Source organism: Adiantum capillus-veneris, chromosome 11 (genome assembly GCF_014529385.1).
Source record: "Adiantum capillus-veneris isolate H3 chromosome 11, ASM1452938v2, whole genome shotgun sequence".
NCBI classification, from domain to species: Eukaryota; Viridiplantae; Streptophyta; class Polypodiopsida; order Polypodiales; family Pteridaceae; genus Adiantum; species Adiantum capillus-veneris.
The window spans coordinates 84545236-84564011 of NC_140941.1; the positions used below are offsets into that span (position 1 = coordinate 84545236).

At 45.7% G+C, this 18776-nt stretch overlaps 1 protein-coding gene across 2 annotated transcripts in view; it reads right to left on the reverse strand.

The window, feature by feature from the left end:
• Positions 1-18776, reverse strand: part of LOC147447569 (Ubiquitin-conjugating enzyme family protein) — a 142759-nt gene that overhangs the window by 101647 nt on the left and 22336 nt on the right. The window contains exons 4-5 of one of the 2 annotated variants that reach the window (XM_086523303.1): positions 9569-9608; positions 9408-9465 (exon numbers count right to left, since the gene is read on the reverse strand). In XM_086523303.1, coding sequence (XP_086379429.1) covers positions 9408-9465; positions 9569-9608 — 98 coding nt within the window. Of the gene's footprint in view, positions 1-9407; positions 9466-9568; positions 9639-18776 lie in introns of both variants that reach the window. The other variant, XM_086523302.1, reaches the window with a different exon arrangement.

Consider the following 18776-nt stretch of genomic DNA (forward strand, 5'->3'; position numbering starts at 1 on the left):
CGATTTTGGAATAAGGTCACTGATGTCCCCTTTGGATTTCAGAGATACTAATGGGCTGACCAGTATTATGTTGTATGACTTTATGACACGAAACTCCCGAAAATGAATATGATTGATTTGTACTCTCTCACTTGCCTTGTTTGAGTGCAGGAATTGAAAGACGAAATGATTGCAGCATTTTGGTCTAATAAATCTCTATAGACATGATCGCAATAAGGATTAGTTAATCGGGCATCAGTGAGGTCCGGAATGGATCTAGATGCGATTACTAAATACGTTGCTGGCAGTCATAGTCTGAGATTTGGGATGAATCTTTTTGTGATTTGTCATGTGATGTCAAGTGATGTCCTATGATGTGACGGTCATTTTGTACAAGTGCTAGATGTGTCGTGTCTAGTGCGTCGGTACTAACAATCAGTGTCTACTAAGACAGTTTATGGCCTCTGTCTGTTTCGCAGGCGTAATTGAGGGCGATTACAATTTTTTCAAGAAGGGGGTATGTCACAAATTGATGACGTGGTAGAGCAACCCGGACACACACACACACACACCCAGGTGATGACGTGGCTGACATTACGGATCTCCGCAATTCACGCTGACTGGCTGACGTAGTAGCTATACGGAATCCAGCAATTCGCATTGACCAGCTAGCATGGTAGTGCGTACCAAATCTCCGCGTTTTACACTGGCTATACGGATTTTCGCAGTTTACACTGACTGCTTTCGACAGCGCTGGCTTTTCAGGCCTAATTGTTTCTAAGTTTAATGCTTTTGGGGCTCTGCTTTAGCAACCCTTGTAAACTTTAAATTGAACCCAAGGGGGCTCACTCTGCAGAGCATCTGGACGCAGAATCTGAAAGCGAGCACCCGCAAGAGTTGTACTTTGCTCAAAGATTAATATAAAAAGAAACACCGAAAGGGGCGCCAGTCGGGCCAATATCTCTTAGCACAAAACTACGCCGGGCCGTGTCAACTCTCTCTTATTTTGTGAAGTGTTTTGAAGTAAATCTCTACAGTGTCGCGGTAGAATCTTGACTTCGGGTGTCCAAGTTTGTTACTCGCTATGACCGCAAAGTAGGAGGAGTGAATCTATCTCGGATAGATCGCTTCTACGCCAGTGACCACATCTGACATGGGAGGATCTGCTTGCATTCTGGCAGGGACTACATTTTCAGATCATGCGCCAGTAATTCTTACCATGACAAACAGACAGAGGAGTGGGAGTACAATGTTGCGCATCCCTGAGAGGATATTGTTGGATACAGAGCTCAGAGAGCGGGTGGTGGCTGCCCATGCAGGTTCCAGGTATCCTTGTGGGCTTCTTGAACATTTATGCACCCAACCATGTGAGTGCACGGGCTCAGTTTTGGTCGAATATTGTGGAGTCCTTGCCTCATGCAGAGCAGTGCATTCGGGGAGATTTCAATATGCTAGAGGATCCCTTGCATAGGATTGGAGGCATCCATGCTACTGTTCACACTGTTGAGCTGACTGCTTGGGAGCGCCTATGTATGACTTTGAGGATTTTGGATGTATGGCAGCATGCAGGCTTTGTACGGCCCTCAAATAGCCTCTCTTTCTCTCAGTTTGACCGTAGAGTAGGGGGCACGAATCTATCGAGCATAGATCGTTTCTATGCTAGTGACCACATTTGTGACATAGGCGGTTCAGTATGCATTTTGTCCTAGACTGCTTTTTCCTATCATGCGCTAGTGATTCTTACTGCCTCATTTAGGCAAATGAGTGGCAATGTCATGCTACCCATCCTAGAGAGGATTTTGTTGAATACAAATCTCAGAGTGCAGGTTGCGACGCTTTGGACAGCGAGTATGGACATACAGGGGGACCCTTCTACCCTTGAGGAGCTTAGTCATTTCTTCCTCCAAGAGTCTACTGCTCATATGGTTGCGACCAGGGAGGAAAAGAAGCCGCTCCGACCAGGCATTGCCTCCTTATAGAGGATGCAGGAGCGTCACCCAGGTAGCCCTTGGATGGAGGAGCAGATGCAGCAGCAGGCTCAACAAGAGCTTATCACCATTAAGGAGCAGCGTCACAAGTTTGCCTTCCATATGTGGATTGGGGAGGGCCACCAACAAAGATTTGGGGCTGATTTACACACCCGATGAGAGGAAACAAGGACTGAATGCTGGGTGCAAAAACCGCAGATCTAAGACGCAAGAAATATCGCAAAACCTCACATACAGGCCAGCTGAAAATGCAGCTGAAGATGGTGAAGATAATGGGAAGCAGACGGCACCAAATTCGAGGGCGATGGGGCTTTGGAGTGAGGGCAAGGGATGGCTGCCAGGAAAAGCCAAATGTGTTGCTGGGAGGGATAGCAATACTAGAGGAAGTGCTAGTCAAACGCAAGAGAAGTAGAAAACGCTAGGGTCTTGGCTGTTCGGTTAGGCAAGGCTACCCCCTTAGTGCTTTGTTGTATGCTATTGCTTCTCACTCCTTGTTGATGTATCTTGATCACTTGACCTTTGTTGAGCGTCTTCATGGTTTGCCGTTACCCTCGGGTCATACCTTTATTGGGCAGGCTTATGCGGATGACTCGTTGTTTATGCCTCGCAACCAGCAGGATGATGTCCGAGTGATTATGGAAGCTTTGGAATCGTTTGGGATTGTGGCTAGACTTAAAGTCAACTTTCGTAAATTGAAGCTTTTGCCCCTTCGTTCTTGCGATTGGCATAGTCTATTGTGGCCAGGTGAGATTGTTCCTCCAAATGTGATCACCAGGCATTTGGGGTATCCAATTGGATGGAATGTCACTCACAATCAAAAAGTGGATTGGGTTATGCAATGCTTGAATGTCAAATTGCATTACTATAAGTTATCCACTTGGTCGCTGCATGTTTGCCTGCGACCCGTTTAGAGTATCCCTATGGCATACGTTCAGTTTTTTTTGCCACTAATGCATGGACTTCGCCGTTGTCTGGATTCTCTTATGTCAACCATTTTGTCTCATTTGTGGCGAACTCATGCTCACAAAGAAGTCTTGCGTTTGATGTCGATGGAGAAGCTCTGCACACCTAAACGTTTTTGTCATGTGACACATCCAACCCTATGTGTCCGTGGACAAGCTACAGCATGACCAGGGTCCAATTCAATCAAGTCAGTCTAGAATAGGAAGTGATCTGGCACTTTTGTGAGTCTGTTCGCAGACCGTGCATGTCCAGACACTTAAAAATAGATGCATATCCTCTGGTTGCACACAGCATGATCATCAACATTCCCATCAGATTCCATCAGGATCATTTGACAGGGCATAAAACCTATTTTCCCTATTTTTGACATTTTTCACTTATTATTTTTAAGTGACTTTTGCTGGGAACTGGGTAGGGCAATTTGACTGAGTGAATATATAAGCAAACCTAGCGCTAGCACTTTCTGGCAGAAGAAGCAATAGGAGCTTTGGTTCAACAAGCACCTTCTCAACAGGCCCCCTCCAGCAAGGCCTAGCGTTTTTGCAACACAACAGCAAGGCTAGCATTTTTGCATCCACAGGACAGCCAGTGTTTTTGCTCTTGCAGACACCTAGCGACAGCAGATCAAGCAAAAGCCCCAGCGTTAGTAGATTCTCCACAGCAAGAGCAGATTCTCCACAACAAGACCAGATCAGCCCCAATGTTTTTGCATCAGCTTGACAACCTCGGCGTTTTTGCAGATCTTCGCGACAGAATCAGCCCAAAGACCAGCGTTTTCAGTTTTCAGCAGTTAGAACCCGCAGAAGAAGTCCCAGACCTCGCAGATCTCTCCTTCCCGCAACAAATCCTCGCTGCACAGTCCGATCCCGCGAAGTTTGCAGATTCAGCCCGGAAAACGCATATTTCAGCATCTGCGTTTTCAGCGCGTCGTCGTCACATCGTCGCCATCCACATCGTCATCGACATAGAGTCAGAATTCAGCAGATAAAGATTTGCAGATTTCAGCCATTAGCGTTTTCAGATTTCAGCCCATCTCATTGTCGTCCTCATCGTCATCGACATCGTCGGCAAGTCCAAGCATTGTAGAGATTGTGCAATCATAAGTAGACCGCTCTCGCCATGGAGAGTGGGGCCTTCGAAGGAGGGTTTGACAACATTCTAGTGTCGTATTCTTCTCTCTCTATCTCTCAGTCTCATGCACCTTCATTCACAGTGTTCATCCACTTTGTTTGTGTCCATTGCACTCTCTCACTAAAGGAACGGAAGGCTCTCCCTTCCTAAGTTAAAGGAATCCTTGAGCACAGTTCGGAGCACTCATCTTGAGCAAAGTTCAACATTCACTTCCGCTGCACCTTACAGTTTTGGTGGTCTCAATATCTTGGACTTGCGTAGGGATGTGCTTACTAGGAAAGCTATGCTATTGCCTACACTTGTGCAACAAATTCAGCCTTGGACTCTTACATTTGCATACCTGAGTCAGCATGTTGTTAAGTCCTCATTTGGCCACTGCCAATCATTTATTTGGGAGATTGTATTTGGTAAGATGGAAGGGCACATTCCTGAATGTCCTCTTGTGTCCACTCTTGTCTCTGCTTGGAAAGAGGTTATGATTCATCTATCGTGGAATGCTCGGCGGGAAGGAAATTTGCTTCATTTGGAGAGTCTTCATTGGAGCCGCGCATTCTCTCTTACTTTGGTTGACCGCTCGCCTCGCCAGGGGTACTTCCTCTCTTGCCGTGGCATTCGGGTGGTTGAGAACGTGGTGGATGCGGCCGGATTCACTTTTGAGTTTCCCTTCGCCGCTCGCCGATTTGGATTGGGCATGCATTACATTCAGTTCTGGAGAGAACTTCGGCACATGCTAGTTGATTTTTTGCCCATTTCACGTTTGTCTGATGGTGATTGCATGTCTCATCGGAATCTTCGGAAAACGCCCTTTCAAGATATTTCTGCTAGTCGAGTTTATGCTCTTCTTCTACCGCAATCTTGGCTTTCTGATCATTGTAATGCTCTTTGGCACATGCACAAATCTGATATCTGGTGGAGGAAGCTTCTCTCTGCCTTGTGGAAAAGCCATTTGCCTTTGAAGGAGCGGTTGTTTCTTTGGTGTTGTTTTCTTGGTGTGCTCCCAATGGGCACTTTTCTCAGGGCACATAATGTCCACCCTTCTTCTTGTCTCCATTGCTTGACTGCGGAAGAGAATGTTTGTCACTTGTTGTGGGATTGTTGCATTACTAGAGATTTCTTTCACTGCCTATCGACGTGTACGCGGCTCCGTTTTCCAACAACGGTTTTCCATAAACAGTTTTGGGCATTTCTCACCGACATTGCAGCGCTTCGCGGTCTTCTTCATGTGGGTCAGATTTTGAGCTTACTGGACCCTATGGCATCAGGGTAATAGCTATATGTTCCATCGCATTCATGTGGATCCCTTCCCATTCTTCAAGCTTTCTCTTAGGCAATCTTTACGGTTTGGCTTCGAAGTTGGTGATATCACCGCAGAGATACATCAGCTTTCCTATGAATACTTTTAGCCATGTTGTACAGCCGAACACTTCTGTGTTCCTTCCCTTATATATGATCCTTTCAATGGGTTTTCCTCACTTTGAGTTTCCCCACTAGTAAATTAATCGAATTACAAAAAAAAAGTGTGTGAGCCTCAGCTAAGCACACCATAAAGCTTGTTCTTTAGGCCACTCCCCACATGGAACCCCGCTTGGGCTTGTGGCTAGCTCACTAAACATAGGTTGTTGATCCTAAGGTCTTGGGCTCAAGCCTGCCCAGGCAAATTTTGGAAGGAGGGAAGCAGGCAGACACCAGAGATCCTATCCGCAGGAACCAGGCTTCTGGGACTTGACCACTTTATGAAGTCAATTTGATTCACTACATTGCACCAAATGCTATTCCTTTGAAGAGGATTTTCCCCCTAGAGAGTCAGTGCTACACCCTAGCCTTTAGAGAGGAATCCCACATTGTTTACATCGAGCCATTCAAAGACAAGAATTACATTCAAAACCTCTACTCAAAGGGTATCATCTCTGTGAGCAAGATCTACAAGGATTCTAAAAAGAAAAATCCTCCTCAATTGAAGTTTGTCACACTCTCTTTTCACTAAAATTGTGCATCCAAGCATAACACACATTGAATCAACATGGATAAGTATGTCATATTTATCTTTGGAGATGACATAGTCATTTCGCCATTGTAAAGGAGGTTAGATATTGACAAATTTCTTGAAGAGTCTCCAAAAGGTAGCTTAGACCACTCCTCAAGGCAAACATGGGGGAATAGAAGTTGAAAAATTTAATGGCAAAGGATTTCACAGATGGCGAACGAAGCTACAAGGGCACCTCATGGAAAAGGATCTATGGTCCACAATCAAACCAAGGCCACCAATGAACAATCCACACGTGAAGGCACTCAAACTAGGGCAATAAGTGAGCAAACTAAATCTAAAGATGAGCAAGCCTTAGGTATAATTATCACTGCACTTCATGACAATTATGTTCATTTCATAGATACTAACTTGTACCATTTCTAACAGCTACATCCTGAATGAATTTCATTAAGATTTCAAGAAGTGAAACTGCAAGGTAGGGTGTCAAATCACACCATTTCAACGATATTTTGGGTTTCTAACGGATGGAGTTCAAGATGAGTGTTTGACATAATGTATAAAGAGTACCACTATTATATCCAAACACATGCCAAATGATACTATCCTATTAGTTATAAGAGAAATAAGAGGGCGGACAAGGAGGGGGGGGGGGGGGGGGGGGGGGGGGGGGGGGGGGGGGGGCGGAGGTTTTATGACTTAGTATAAATAAATTTCACAATTTTCATGTACCTAATTACTTTCTACATATCTGGCAATTATTAAGAATTATTTCTTTTTGCCTTACCAGATTTGGGTTGGTCTAATGTTCTACAAAAAAAATCAATTTATAGATTAGATTTTCTTCGGTTCAATAGGAATGGTTACCTTCAGATAAGACCATCCTAATCCTCTAGATTTATTATATCCTCTCTTGCTTGTATAAATAGCTCCACCTCCACTGTGTTTATAGTCTTGTGCATCTATGCATAATGCGCTAGCCTAGCACTAGTATTTCTCAACTGTATTCATTATCGTAGTTATTTTGTTTTCAATCTAGATCTTGTCTCTTATGTTCTTTAAATTCCACCATGGTTTCAAAGGGCAATGAGCTCTAGTGGCGATCCCTTATGGCTTCCTTCGGTGGATCCTTTGGTAAAGTCAATTGTTTCCTCTCTATCATCTTCATCATTGGTTGCTCCCTCCCTTCTACTTTTTCTCAACCCTATGGTTTCAGATGGAACAAGTTGGCCAGCCTCGTCTGACACTGAGCAGCTACCATGGCAGCCCATTCCTTACTCTATACCACCGTTGGTGGCTTTCTGTGGTCTCAGTCTTTCATGTGCAATCTGCAAAGTAAGCTTTCGATGGGAGTGCCTATCTTTCAAAGGCAGCTATCATCCTCTCTCCCCCTTATCTTGCTAGGGCACTTTGTACTCTGAGGTTTTTTCCCTTGGCTTTTCAATTTTCAGTTTGCCCATGTGGCTAGTTGTATACAATTTTTCAAATGTTGCCTGCGGGCATGCTTTGTAAACAGTCTTGTACTTGCCTTTTGAATCAGCACCATCTGAGTGTTATGAGGGGCTTTTCAAGTAATAGAAATCAGACATTTTTTCTTGCAAAAAAATAAAAGAATTGGCACTCTCTTAAGCGATCTCTTTGTGTTAGCCTATTCTTAATCAAGATTAGTGTCCTATCTTATTATGACTATGGATAGATTCCTTATTTATAAGAAGATTCTCCTCTAATTACCTCATTTCAAGGCTTGATTAACTAGCAATGGGTGGCCATCTTCAACCACTATAATCTTGGCAATGTTTAGGATAGCTTATCTGATTCAACCATCCAAGAGCAACTCTTCAAGCTTGGCAGAATCTCACCAGCCTATTTGACGTATTTTTGTATGTATGCTGCCCTCTCTTCAATCAATCAATTGAGCAACACATGCAGCTTGCATCTCTTGTTGGCATCCTCGGCATTACCCAATCCAAAGATTCAACTAAGTGCCCTATATAACTTGGCATCAATCGATTCCCGCGCTATTCTCAAAATTGGCGCTACAACGCTGTGTGTGCATTCAACCTCGGGTAAGACATTCAACATACAACGGCATCATTCAAGGCCAATAGAGAGCATCTCCAACTAGCGCTTGAGATTGCAAGCACAATTGCCAACCCTTGATAGTGCAGCTACACACACACACACACACTATTGCAGGCAGCTCTATCTCTACAAGCTGCAGCTTTAATCGGTGCGCGCACACAAAAAAGTCGCCCCGCATTCGTCATATCTTGCATCACGACACACTTCAAGCTGTTGTTTTCTTGAGCTTCCTATCCCAAAAGCTTATAAAATTTTCAAAAAGCATACAAATCCCCATCTTTTATGCATTGCATGGATAAAAAAAGGATTTTTTTCCATAAGGTTTTAACCTTTGCCATGTATATATTCATATAGCTTCTTGTATAACCAAATTGTAGACAATGCCCATACTTACTAGTATGAGGTAAATTCACCCTTGACCCACTTGCATTAGATAAATCCTAATCACTTGGTCCTTAATCGATCTAATGTGGAATTGGGAGCACCAGGAAATTGATGCAAAAGAGGAGGGGTTTTGGGGGGGGGGGGGGGGGGGGGGGGGGGGGGGGGGGGGGGGGGGGGGGGGGGGGGGGGGGGGAGAGAGAGAGAGAGAGAGAGAGAGAGAAGGCTTTTTTCACTATCAGATCTGTTATCCTTGTATGCCTACCGGCTGATGTAATGCCTTCGGGCCTGTAATTTTGATCACGTACAAAAGGGTACCAAGCCCCACTTCTTTTGCAAAAACGAGAGAGAGAGAGAGAGAGAGAGAGAGAGAGAGAGAGAGAGAGAGAGAGAGAGAGAGAGAGAGTGCCTTTTGCGCCAAAAACAAGGGAGAGAGTGGTCGCTTTTACGCACCAAAAAATGCTCATAATTTACTTTCTTTCTTTCCAAACTTATGGCACAAATCCTTATCCAGGCTCTACGTCGGCATGTCACAATAAAGGACTGAGAGGACGACCTTGTGTGACTGAACAAGTGGGTAACATTGGATCGGTTGGCACTACCATTAATAATGACACGAGAAGTTGAACCCGCACTGAAGATGTGGATGATAGTGAAAACAAAAGATGAATTTCCACACACTACAAATTGGGATTCTTATGACATTTGAGCAATGAGGACCAAGGCTGTGAAAACAAAGAGCAATGTTTTGTCACGTTTTGGAGGTGAAAACTGATCTACCAATAATCCAAGGCTAAAAATTGCAATAACCAGATTGTACAGTTTGGAGTGATTAAAAACATCGTTTAAGGCACTTTCATGTTAACTAAGAAACCCACAGAAATATGAGAAAAGTTTACCTCTTGTTCAAGTTTTTTCTTCAAATCTACCAAATCGTGACCTTTCACACCTTGCAAGCTGCATTAAACAAAACTTCATTTTATTCATCAACGAGCCAGCAGTCTCTTTCTTAAATAAGAAAAAGACTCATAACCCTTGTTACACTGAAGGATCAAGCAACCTTTTGACTTCCAGCAAAGGTGGTTCATCGGGATAGTTTTCTGTATGCGCAAAGATAACAGCAAGCCGCACTGCCAAATTCATTAACTTAGCCACCTCATAAAACAGTACAAAGCTAAAAGAACAGCAATCAAATCAAGAAAACTTGAACATAATGGCATTTGCAAGTAAATCCGAACTAAACATAAAGAAACCCACCCAAAAAGGCCATCTTCTTTGGCACAAAGAAAAGCAACACGACTTAAGCTTTGAAAAGCCACATGGCTATTCCAAAAAAAAACATGAACACATATTGATCAAAAAACACCACCATGACAAAATAAATTTTTCTCCACAAGCTAAGGGTGGGTTTTTGACTTAGTTGCATAAAAGTGCCTTATGCATTTGAACCCTCACACTTCAAGAAACTACATATCTAAAGATGTCCGATGTACAATTGATAACAAATCAAATCGAGCTCATAGCTAAAAACTAAGGGACGATGGTTAGTTTAGGTCAAGCAAATGTGTCAATCAACATAGATGTCCATCAATGCCCACATCAATTTTATGTAATGGCAGATATTGATCTTAACAAAGCAATCATCCTAGGTGTGGGCTACATGAGACAAGGGAGAAGGCAAGCTTTCCATTAAAGTTGTGATCACATGCACCCACTACTCACACACACACACACACACACACACACACACACACACTGTAGTCACTTATGAACTCCAGCATTCAGCCCCCACTCAACAATGGGCGCCCCCTCATGGATGAGGCTTTTGGAGAGTGTGTGGCTTGCAGGTTGCTCTCCTACTGCCATGTGTCCAGTTTGCCTCTTCTGAGTTAACTTCCTAGTACCCACCAACATATAAGTGTCGCGTGGGGCCTAAATGACTTTGAACTGAACCTAGCCAACATTTTACTCCTCGGATTTCAGTGCTGACTGGCCCGACCATCTCGTGGCGACCAACCACAGTGAAACTCTCAGCCATCGACCGTTTCACACGGGCCACACAACGTCCGGCCATTTGTGACTTCAAAAAGAGGGTCCCAAAAAATAAAGAAAAATCAAGGGAAAGAAACCAACCACTAAGGTTAGTGGTTGCCACAGCCTCTTGACAAACACACATACGGGCTCTCCCTCTCATGTGCTTTCTCTCCCACATCATATACGCACATTGCAATTTGCACATGAGCTCTCCCTCCCACATCAATGATCAAACACGCTAAATTGCTACTCGCTTTCTCTCTCTCTCTCTCATGCTCTTATGCTCGCTCACACACATTCAAGGTGGAAAGGTACATAGTGTACGGCATGTTTAAGGTACGTACGGAGCGTACTTCCGTATTGAACCACCTTTCAAGTACGTAATAGGTACGTACCATTTGTAAAAAAACCATATTATATTGAAATTAAGTTCATAGACCTTTCAAAATTTAGACTCATAAACAAATTAACATTACAATGCACACACATGAGGAATGAGAAAGGAGAACAAATGCTCAAAGAGGGTGGGGGCTCGCAAAGAGACGCGCAACGTAGGAAGAAAGAGTGGAAAAAGCATACGGGAGAGTGGAGCTTACCTTTCTATGCGAAAGTCTTATGTAGAAGCCTCTGTGTGACTATGTGTGAAGGTCTCTGCACAAATCTTCTCTCTAGAAATCGTACAAAGCCTTGGCACACACTTCAATAAAGCCTAAACCACACAAAAGAGCTCGCAAAAACTGTCCGCCAAAATCCAAACGCTCAATGCTGATTTTCCCCAATTTTTTTAAGTTGGCCATACAGTATCGTACTGAATGGCCATACAGTATCGTACTGAATGGTTCCGTACGTACGTACGGAACCAACCTTGCGTGGCACATTGAATACTCTCTCATGATCTCTACACTAGGGCTCTAGTCTCTCATGCTCTCCTCATGCATGAAGCCCTCCCTCTTGCTAAGTTGCTTGTAAAATCTAACAAGGGGTTCTCTCTCTCTTGTTCTTAGCAACCAACAAGCTATCAAGCTCTCCATTACTCCCTCCATCCCTCTCTCTCAATGTTGTCTCCATTGATCTCCATTCCAAGCTTGAAGCTCTCAAGGCTCAAGCTCTCCATAATCCCCTTGGCTCTATGCTTCACTCTTTTTTTAATCCTCTTTTTTGGATGATGATTCCTTTTGGGCCCCCTTTTTGTCACCTAAGCATCCCCTTTTTTGTATGCTACATTGCTACTTCATGTATGATGTATAGTAATGCATTGTCTCTTTCTTTTTGAAAAATGGTTCGGACTCTAATCATGCGTCTTCTACAGCGTAAGTTGTAATTGAATTGTTAATCTCTTACTATACATGGTTCTAGACATGTTTTGTCACGTGACACATCCAACCCCATGTGTCCGTGGACAAGCTACAGTATGACAAAGATTCAGTCAGTCCAGTCAGTCTAGCTTAGGAAGTGTTCTGGCACTTTTGTGAGTCTGTTCGCAGACCGTGCGTGCCCAGGCACTTAGTGTAGATGCATATCCTCTGGTTGCACACAACATGATCATAAGCATTCCTATCAAAATCCTTCAGGGGAATTTCCCAGTGCATTTAACCTATTTTCCCTATTTTTGACATTTTTCACTTATTATTTTAAGTGACTTTTGTTGGGAACTGAGTAGGGCAATTTGGGTAAGATAATATATAAGCAAACCTAAGATAGCACTATTTGGCAGAAGAGCAAGGAAAACACAGGCCACAGGCAACAGGTTTCCCCTCTCTCTCTCAGCAAGACTTTCCCCCTTGGTGGCGTTTTTCCTCCAAGCAAGACCTCCCACATGCTGGCGTTTTTCAACAATAGCCTCATCGTCATAGACCCCAGCATCTAGCGTTTTCAGCATCAGCCTCGTCTCCAGTGCCCTGGCGTTTTCAGCACACAGTAGCATCGCCACACCCACAGCATGGACCAGCGTTTTTGACAAGCTAAAACAGCGTTTTCAGCCAGCAGATCTCAGCCTAAAACAGCATTTTCAGCCAGTAAGACTCAACCTAAACCAGCGTTTTTGGTTTCAGCAGATTTTAGCCCATTGGCGATTTTGAACAGCAGAGAAAGTGCATTAGTTTTCAGCAAAGTTCAAACATTCATTCCACGGCACCTTACATTGTGAGAGAGTCTCCTTCTCTTGAATCCGTTCTATCTTCGCCTGCACATTGGCAATGAGAGATGGAGAATGAACAACTTGCTCTCCACGAATGACAATGGGAGAGTCACTTTTGGCATTGAAAGTGAACGTATTTTCCGCCCAATCAATGAGAGGGTTATGCTCACGAAACCATCGAATGCCCAAAATCATATCACATCTTGAGAGAGGAAAGACAAAAAAAATTCTACGGAAAGCAGCTTGTTGAACTGTAAACAACACATCAAGGCACTCTTTCGTGATGAGAGAGTCCATACCGGGAGACCTTGAGAGGAGATTTCTGACTAACCTCTAGGCAGGCTCTCTGAACATCATACATACTGCCTGGGTCAAACAATATGACAAAACGCTACCCCGTCATATGACCATAACATTTAATGAGAGACTCATCAATGGGAGGGTCATGAGAAACTTGGGGCACACTGGTGTTGTCATTGATTGCATTGACAGAGAAAGTGGGTTCTGTGGATTCTTTAGATTCATTCGATTCAAGCTTAGGACATGTTCTTTTTATGTGACAATGAAAACAATGACCTTCCTCAGAATAAGTGCTTTGATGTGTTGTTTACAGTTCAACAAGCTGCTCTCCGTAGAAATTTTTTTGTCTCTCCTCTCTCAGGATGTGATGTGATTTTGGGCATTCGATGGTTTCGTGAGCATAACCCTCCTCTCATTGATTGGGCGGAAAATACGTTCACTTTCAATGCCAAAAGTGACTCTCCCATTGTCATTCGTGGAGAGCAAGTTGTTCATTCTCCATCTCTCATTGCCAATGTGCAGGCGAAGATTGAACTGATTCAGGAGAAGGAGACTCTCTCAGTCTCTTCTTCTCCAAAGCATGACACACAGGATTTGCATGATGATATACATGATGATTGGAATGATAATGATGAGCATGATGATTTGGATGGCAATGACAAGCCTGATGATTTGCATGATCAAGATGTGATTTCTCACAAGCATGATGATTTGCATGAAGAAGATGTGATTGTTCACAAGAAGAATGAGTTAGTGGATACTTTTTCTAGCGAAGCTAACCTCTTTGCAGATTCGATCACACACGATGGACAGATCTTGGCTCTCGAGCCTAGGTCCAAAGAACCCTTACAGGAAGTACTATGTGTTCGAATGATTAGTCAGCAGGCATTGTTCACGTGTTTCATTCATGATCGTTTCCTGTATTTTAGTCAGCGTCTATATGTGATCCCTTTTCCTAAGCATGACATATTGTACGTTAAGCACGTTTCACTCACGAACGAGCACGAATGTATGCGGATTGTTCACGAAAACCTGAAAAGTATGCATTTAAGGAAGTCACATTCCATGTCTCTTCCTTGGTACGACACAGTCTTAGAAAGAGCACATGCAAGTATGAGCACCAACCATCGGCATTTCCGTTGTGAATTGCCACAGTTGATTGATTTCAATCCGAAAGACACTATTCGATCTCATTGTTTGTGTGTGTGTAGTGAACGGTTTGGCACTCCGTCTCTTTGTTCATCTACATTGCATGCACAGTCTTTGAGGAAGACGAGATTTTTTCCACTCACTTTACATGGAATAGGTATGTTCATGGTTTTGTGTTGGAAGTGGTTTCAGGAATTTTCAGCCATGGAGATTCTTGACGAAGGAAGAAGCATGACTCTAGACAACGTTGAAGCATTGAAGGAGCCACAGAAGACTTTGTCGCTTTCGGCGCGGCCCAAAGAAGAAGACATTGCAGACCTTTATGAAGTTCAAGTACCGCACGACCCACACATCAGAGTGGGCCCGCGAAGAGTCCTTTCCAAGATTTCGGACGCTGTTGGCGATCTCCCTTGATGCCATACAGTTCGGTATCAATACCTCACTTTGAAAAGGAGGGGATGTCACGTGACACATCCGACCCTATGTGTACGTGGACAAGCTACAGCATGACAAGGGTTCAATCAGTCCAGTCAGTCTAGCTTAGGAAGTGTTCTGGCACTTTTGTGAGTGTTCGCAGACCGTGCATGCCCAGGCACTTAGTGTAAATGCATATCCTCTGGTTGCACATAGCATGATCATAAGCATTCCCATTAGAATCCATCAGAATCCTTCAGGGGAATTTTTCAATGCATTTAACCTATTTTCCCTATTTTTGACATTTTTCGCTTATTATTTTAAGTGACTTTTGTTGGGAACTGAGTAGGGCAATTTGGGTAAGATAATATATAGGCAAACCTAGGATAGCACTATTTGGCAGAAGAGCAAGGAGAACACAAGGCCACATGCAGCAAGTTTCCCCTCTCTCTCTCAACAAGACTTTCCCCCTTGGTGGCGTTTTTCCTCCGAGCAAGACCTCCCACATGCTGGTGTTTTTCAGCAATAGCCTCATCCATAGACCCAGCATCCAGCGTTTTCAGCATCAGCCTCGTCTCCAGTGCCCTGGCGTTTTCAGCACATAGTAGCATCGCCACACCCACAGCATGGACCAGCGTTTTTGACAAGCTAAAACAGCGTTTTCAGCCAGCAGATCTCAGCCTAAACCAGCGTTTTCCGCCATCAGGACTCAACCTAAACCAACGTTTTTTGTTTCAGCAGATTTCAGCCCATTGGCGATTTTGGACAACAGAGAAAGTGCATCACTTCTCAACCAAGATCAGAGGGTAGGGGACTCTCTAGGTCTTAGGACGAGTCTAGGGAGCGTATGTCTGGCCTAGATCCTTCGACTTAGGTAGTCTCATCATCCCCGTCGTCGACATCGACATAGCCTAGACTTGCATCAGTTCTCGTTCATCCACTTTGTACCAGTTTGTGCAATCAATAGTAGACCACTCTCGCCAACGAGAGTGGGGCCTTCGGAGGAGGGTTTTACAACGTCTTTGGTGTCGTTGTCACAAGTGATGACGTGGCTACCAACAGCAGAAACCCTAATTTCTGCCAAAAACTCTAAAAATTCTGCAAAACCCTAATTTCTGCCAAAAACCCTAATTTTACAAAAACCCTAATTTCTGGAAACCCTAACTGCTGGCTGAAACCCTAAAAATCTGCCACATGGGCCAGCATACGGAAATCCCTGAAATTGCAGCGGATTTTGCGCTGCAAAAAGCTGCTTTTTGGGCTACGCAATTGGGCAGAGAAAGAGAGAGAGAGAGAGAGAGAGAGAGAGAGAGAGAGAGAGTCCAATTGCTTTTTTTTTTTTTTAAAGCCCACAGAGGGTTGAGAGAGAAGCTTTTAGCTTTTGATTTAGAAGCTTTTGGGGCTCTGCTTTTGGGCATCCCTTGTAACTTTTTTTTTCCGAGAAAAAGATCCTTCTATTAGTTAATGAAAGCTGCCCATAGGGCTACATCCACCTCTGCAAGAGAGGGCTACAACAAACATGATGGGAAGACTCTCCCAATGAAAAAACAGCATATATACAATGGGGCTAAATCAAGAGATGGAAGGAGGGAAAAGCCACACAGGTGGACAATAGTGCCATCTGAGCACCCCCTGGACCATGGAGTAAAACGGCCCAGGGCGCCAGAGACGAAGGAAAGCCTCGCGGCGCTCCCGCATGCGGTCGGAGCTGCCCTGTAGTCCCTCAAGCTGTCCTCTGAGAGTGTGGATCAGCTCTAGCCAAAAGTCACGAACAGTCTCCGCTGGTGGTACAGGGCGAGCCTCAAAGATGCGGAAACAACGGGCCCGCCAGATGAACCAGAGAGCTAGGCCGCTGATGAGCTCCCAACACTCCACTCTCTCACTGCTCCACTCCTGTGGAGTAAGGTCTGTAGCAGGCTGGAGTGTAGGTCGACCCCCCTGTATCACTATCATCCTGCTGGTGGAAGATAGCTCAAACTGAAGTGCCGGGCCCGTGAGGGTGGACCAAGCCGCCACCCCCCAAGTGTACTGTCGAGCCGTGGAGAGGGCAGGCATCAGCCGAAGAACTCGTAGCCACACCTGCTGGGCCGAGGGGCAGTCCCAAAGACAGTGTCGCTGACTCTCCACCAACTGGTCACAGGCTGTACATGCGGCCGAGAGACCACAATGTACAAGCCAGCTCCCTACTGCTGTGGCTCTGTGTGCAACCAACCACTGGAACAAGGTGACGCGCCTCGGCTGTCTGGAGTCCCACAGCCTCTGCCAAAAAGCTGCCAAGAACTCAACTGTGAGGCCCTCCTCCTGCCAATGACGTGCTGCAGCGGGGCGGGCCTCTCTCTGTGCTGCAAGTATATGACGTCCAAGCCGAACAGTGTACTGAAAGAAAGGGACTCCTGGGCGGTCTGCAAAAGAGAATGGGTCCCTCCATAGCCACTCACCAGGATCCCACTGTACTCGTGCCAGTGGACAGCACTCCCAAGCCCATAGCCTCCAGTGTCCTGTCTCAAGAGCTGCTGGGTCAAGGTCTATGACGCAAGTCCTCCCACAGATGCCCACAACTCGGATCCTCTGGAAACAACACTCTGCTACCTGCGGGGCCTCTACTGCAACTCTTTGTAATCGTCCCCCACCCTGAAGCTCGAAGAACAGGGTTGGGACAGTCTCTAAGCAAGCCCTGACTGAAATGAGAACCTCCAGTCGTGTCAAGGCTCCCATCCACCGGGGTGCTACTGGCTCGAGAGGCGTGAGCCACTCAGCTGGAACTGACTCTGAGATGTCCTGACACATGCTCTGAACCCCTCTCATGCCCTGTAGCTGGACAACCTGCACCTCCTCTGACAAACCTGTGAACTCTAGCCAGTCACCTAGAGAGCGCGCTGGACCTGCTGCCATGGGACCCCAAGAAACATGAGGCCTACTCCCAACCAAGTGGCCTCTCTGAGAGCTAACCATGGGGTTCCAGACGAGGGGCTGCCGTAGGCGCTCCTCCGTGCACGTCGGCTGCCGCTGCTCTAGGCCACGCCGCAATAGCTCCCAAGAACGAAGCAAACTCACAGCGAATCGATCCTGTCTCCTGCTCAAACCAACTCGGCGCAACTCTGTAAAGATCCATCTGGTCGAAGGTTGCCAAGGGCCTCCTGACTGAGGCACCCTGGCACGAAGCCTCTGCAACAAGAACTCCTTCCAGGGCTCCTCGCCTGGAAGAAGTCCTCTGACGACGAACTTCCCAAGAAGGGCTCTGCTCTGCTGTGCTGGATCAATGATCCCAAGCCCTCCCTGAGAACAAGGAAGTGTGATGACCGACCAAGCCCCCTTGGCTCGGGCAATCTGAGTGTCGCGACCAGACCAAAGGAAGTTCCTGATCAACCTCTCTACCTGGCTGATGCAAGAACTCGAGAAGATCCAACAAGAAGTGATGTACCACATAGTCGCCAACAACAACTGGTTGGCAACTACTACTCTACCAGCCAGCGAAAGTCGTGCTGAGCTCCAATGTAACAGCTTTCTCCTGATGGACAGGAGAAGAGGAGCAATCTGCTGCTCGGGGGACAAATCCAAACCAACCTGACAACCCAAGTACCGAACTGCAGTCCCTGGAGGAATCCACCTGAAACCCTCTCCTGGCATCCAATCTGGCACAGGAGCACTACCAGCTGAGAAAGCCACTGTCTTTCTCCAGTTGATCAGTGCGCCCGATGCACAGCAGAAGGTCTCCAAGGCTTGCCCACATCTGTGTAAATTGGCCTCCTGGCCCTCTAAGTACAAGGCTGAGTCGTCGGCAAACTCGCGTATAGGGAGTGCTAAGCCCCTCAAACCAACCTGCTGTGACACCAAAAATCTGCTCATCGCCTCCGCATAGAACAGAAAGAGAAAGGGGGCAAGAGGACAACCCTGTCTGACCGATCGTGTGAGCATGAAGCGCTCACCTCTACCTCCTGCCAAAAGCACCTGACTGTGGGCCTGCCTGTACAAAGCTGACACCCCTCTGATCCAAGCCTCTGAGAAGCCCATCCTACGTAGCGTGCCCTCTAGAAAGTCCCAGTCAACTCTGTCGTATGCCTTCTCAAAATCGAGAAGAAGAATCACAAGGTCCTCCCCACGGAGCCGTGCAAGGGCAGAAGCCTCCCAAAAAGTGAAGATGTTGTCAAGGATACTGCGTTCCTTGACAAAACCTGTCTGAGTCCCATGTATAAGGCTCTCCAAAAGTGGCTGAATCCTCAAACTCAGAGCCTTG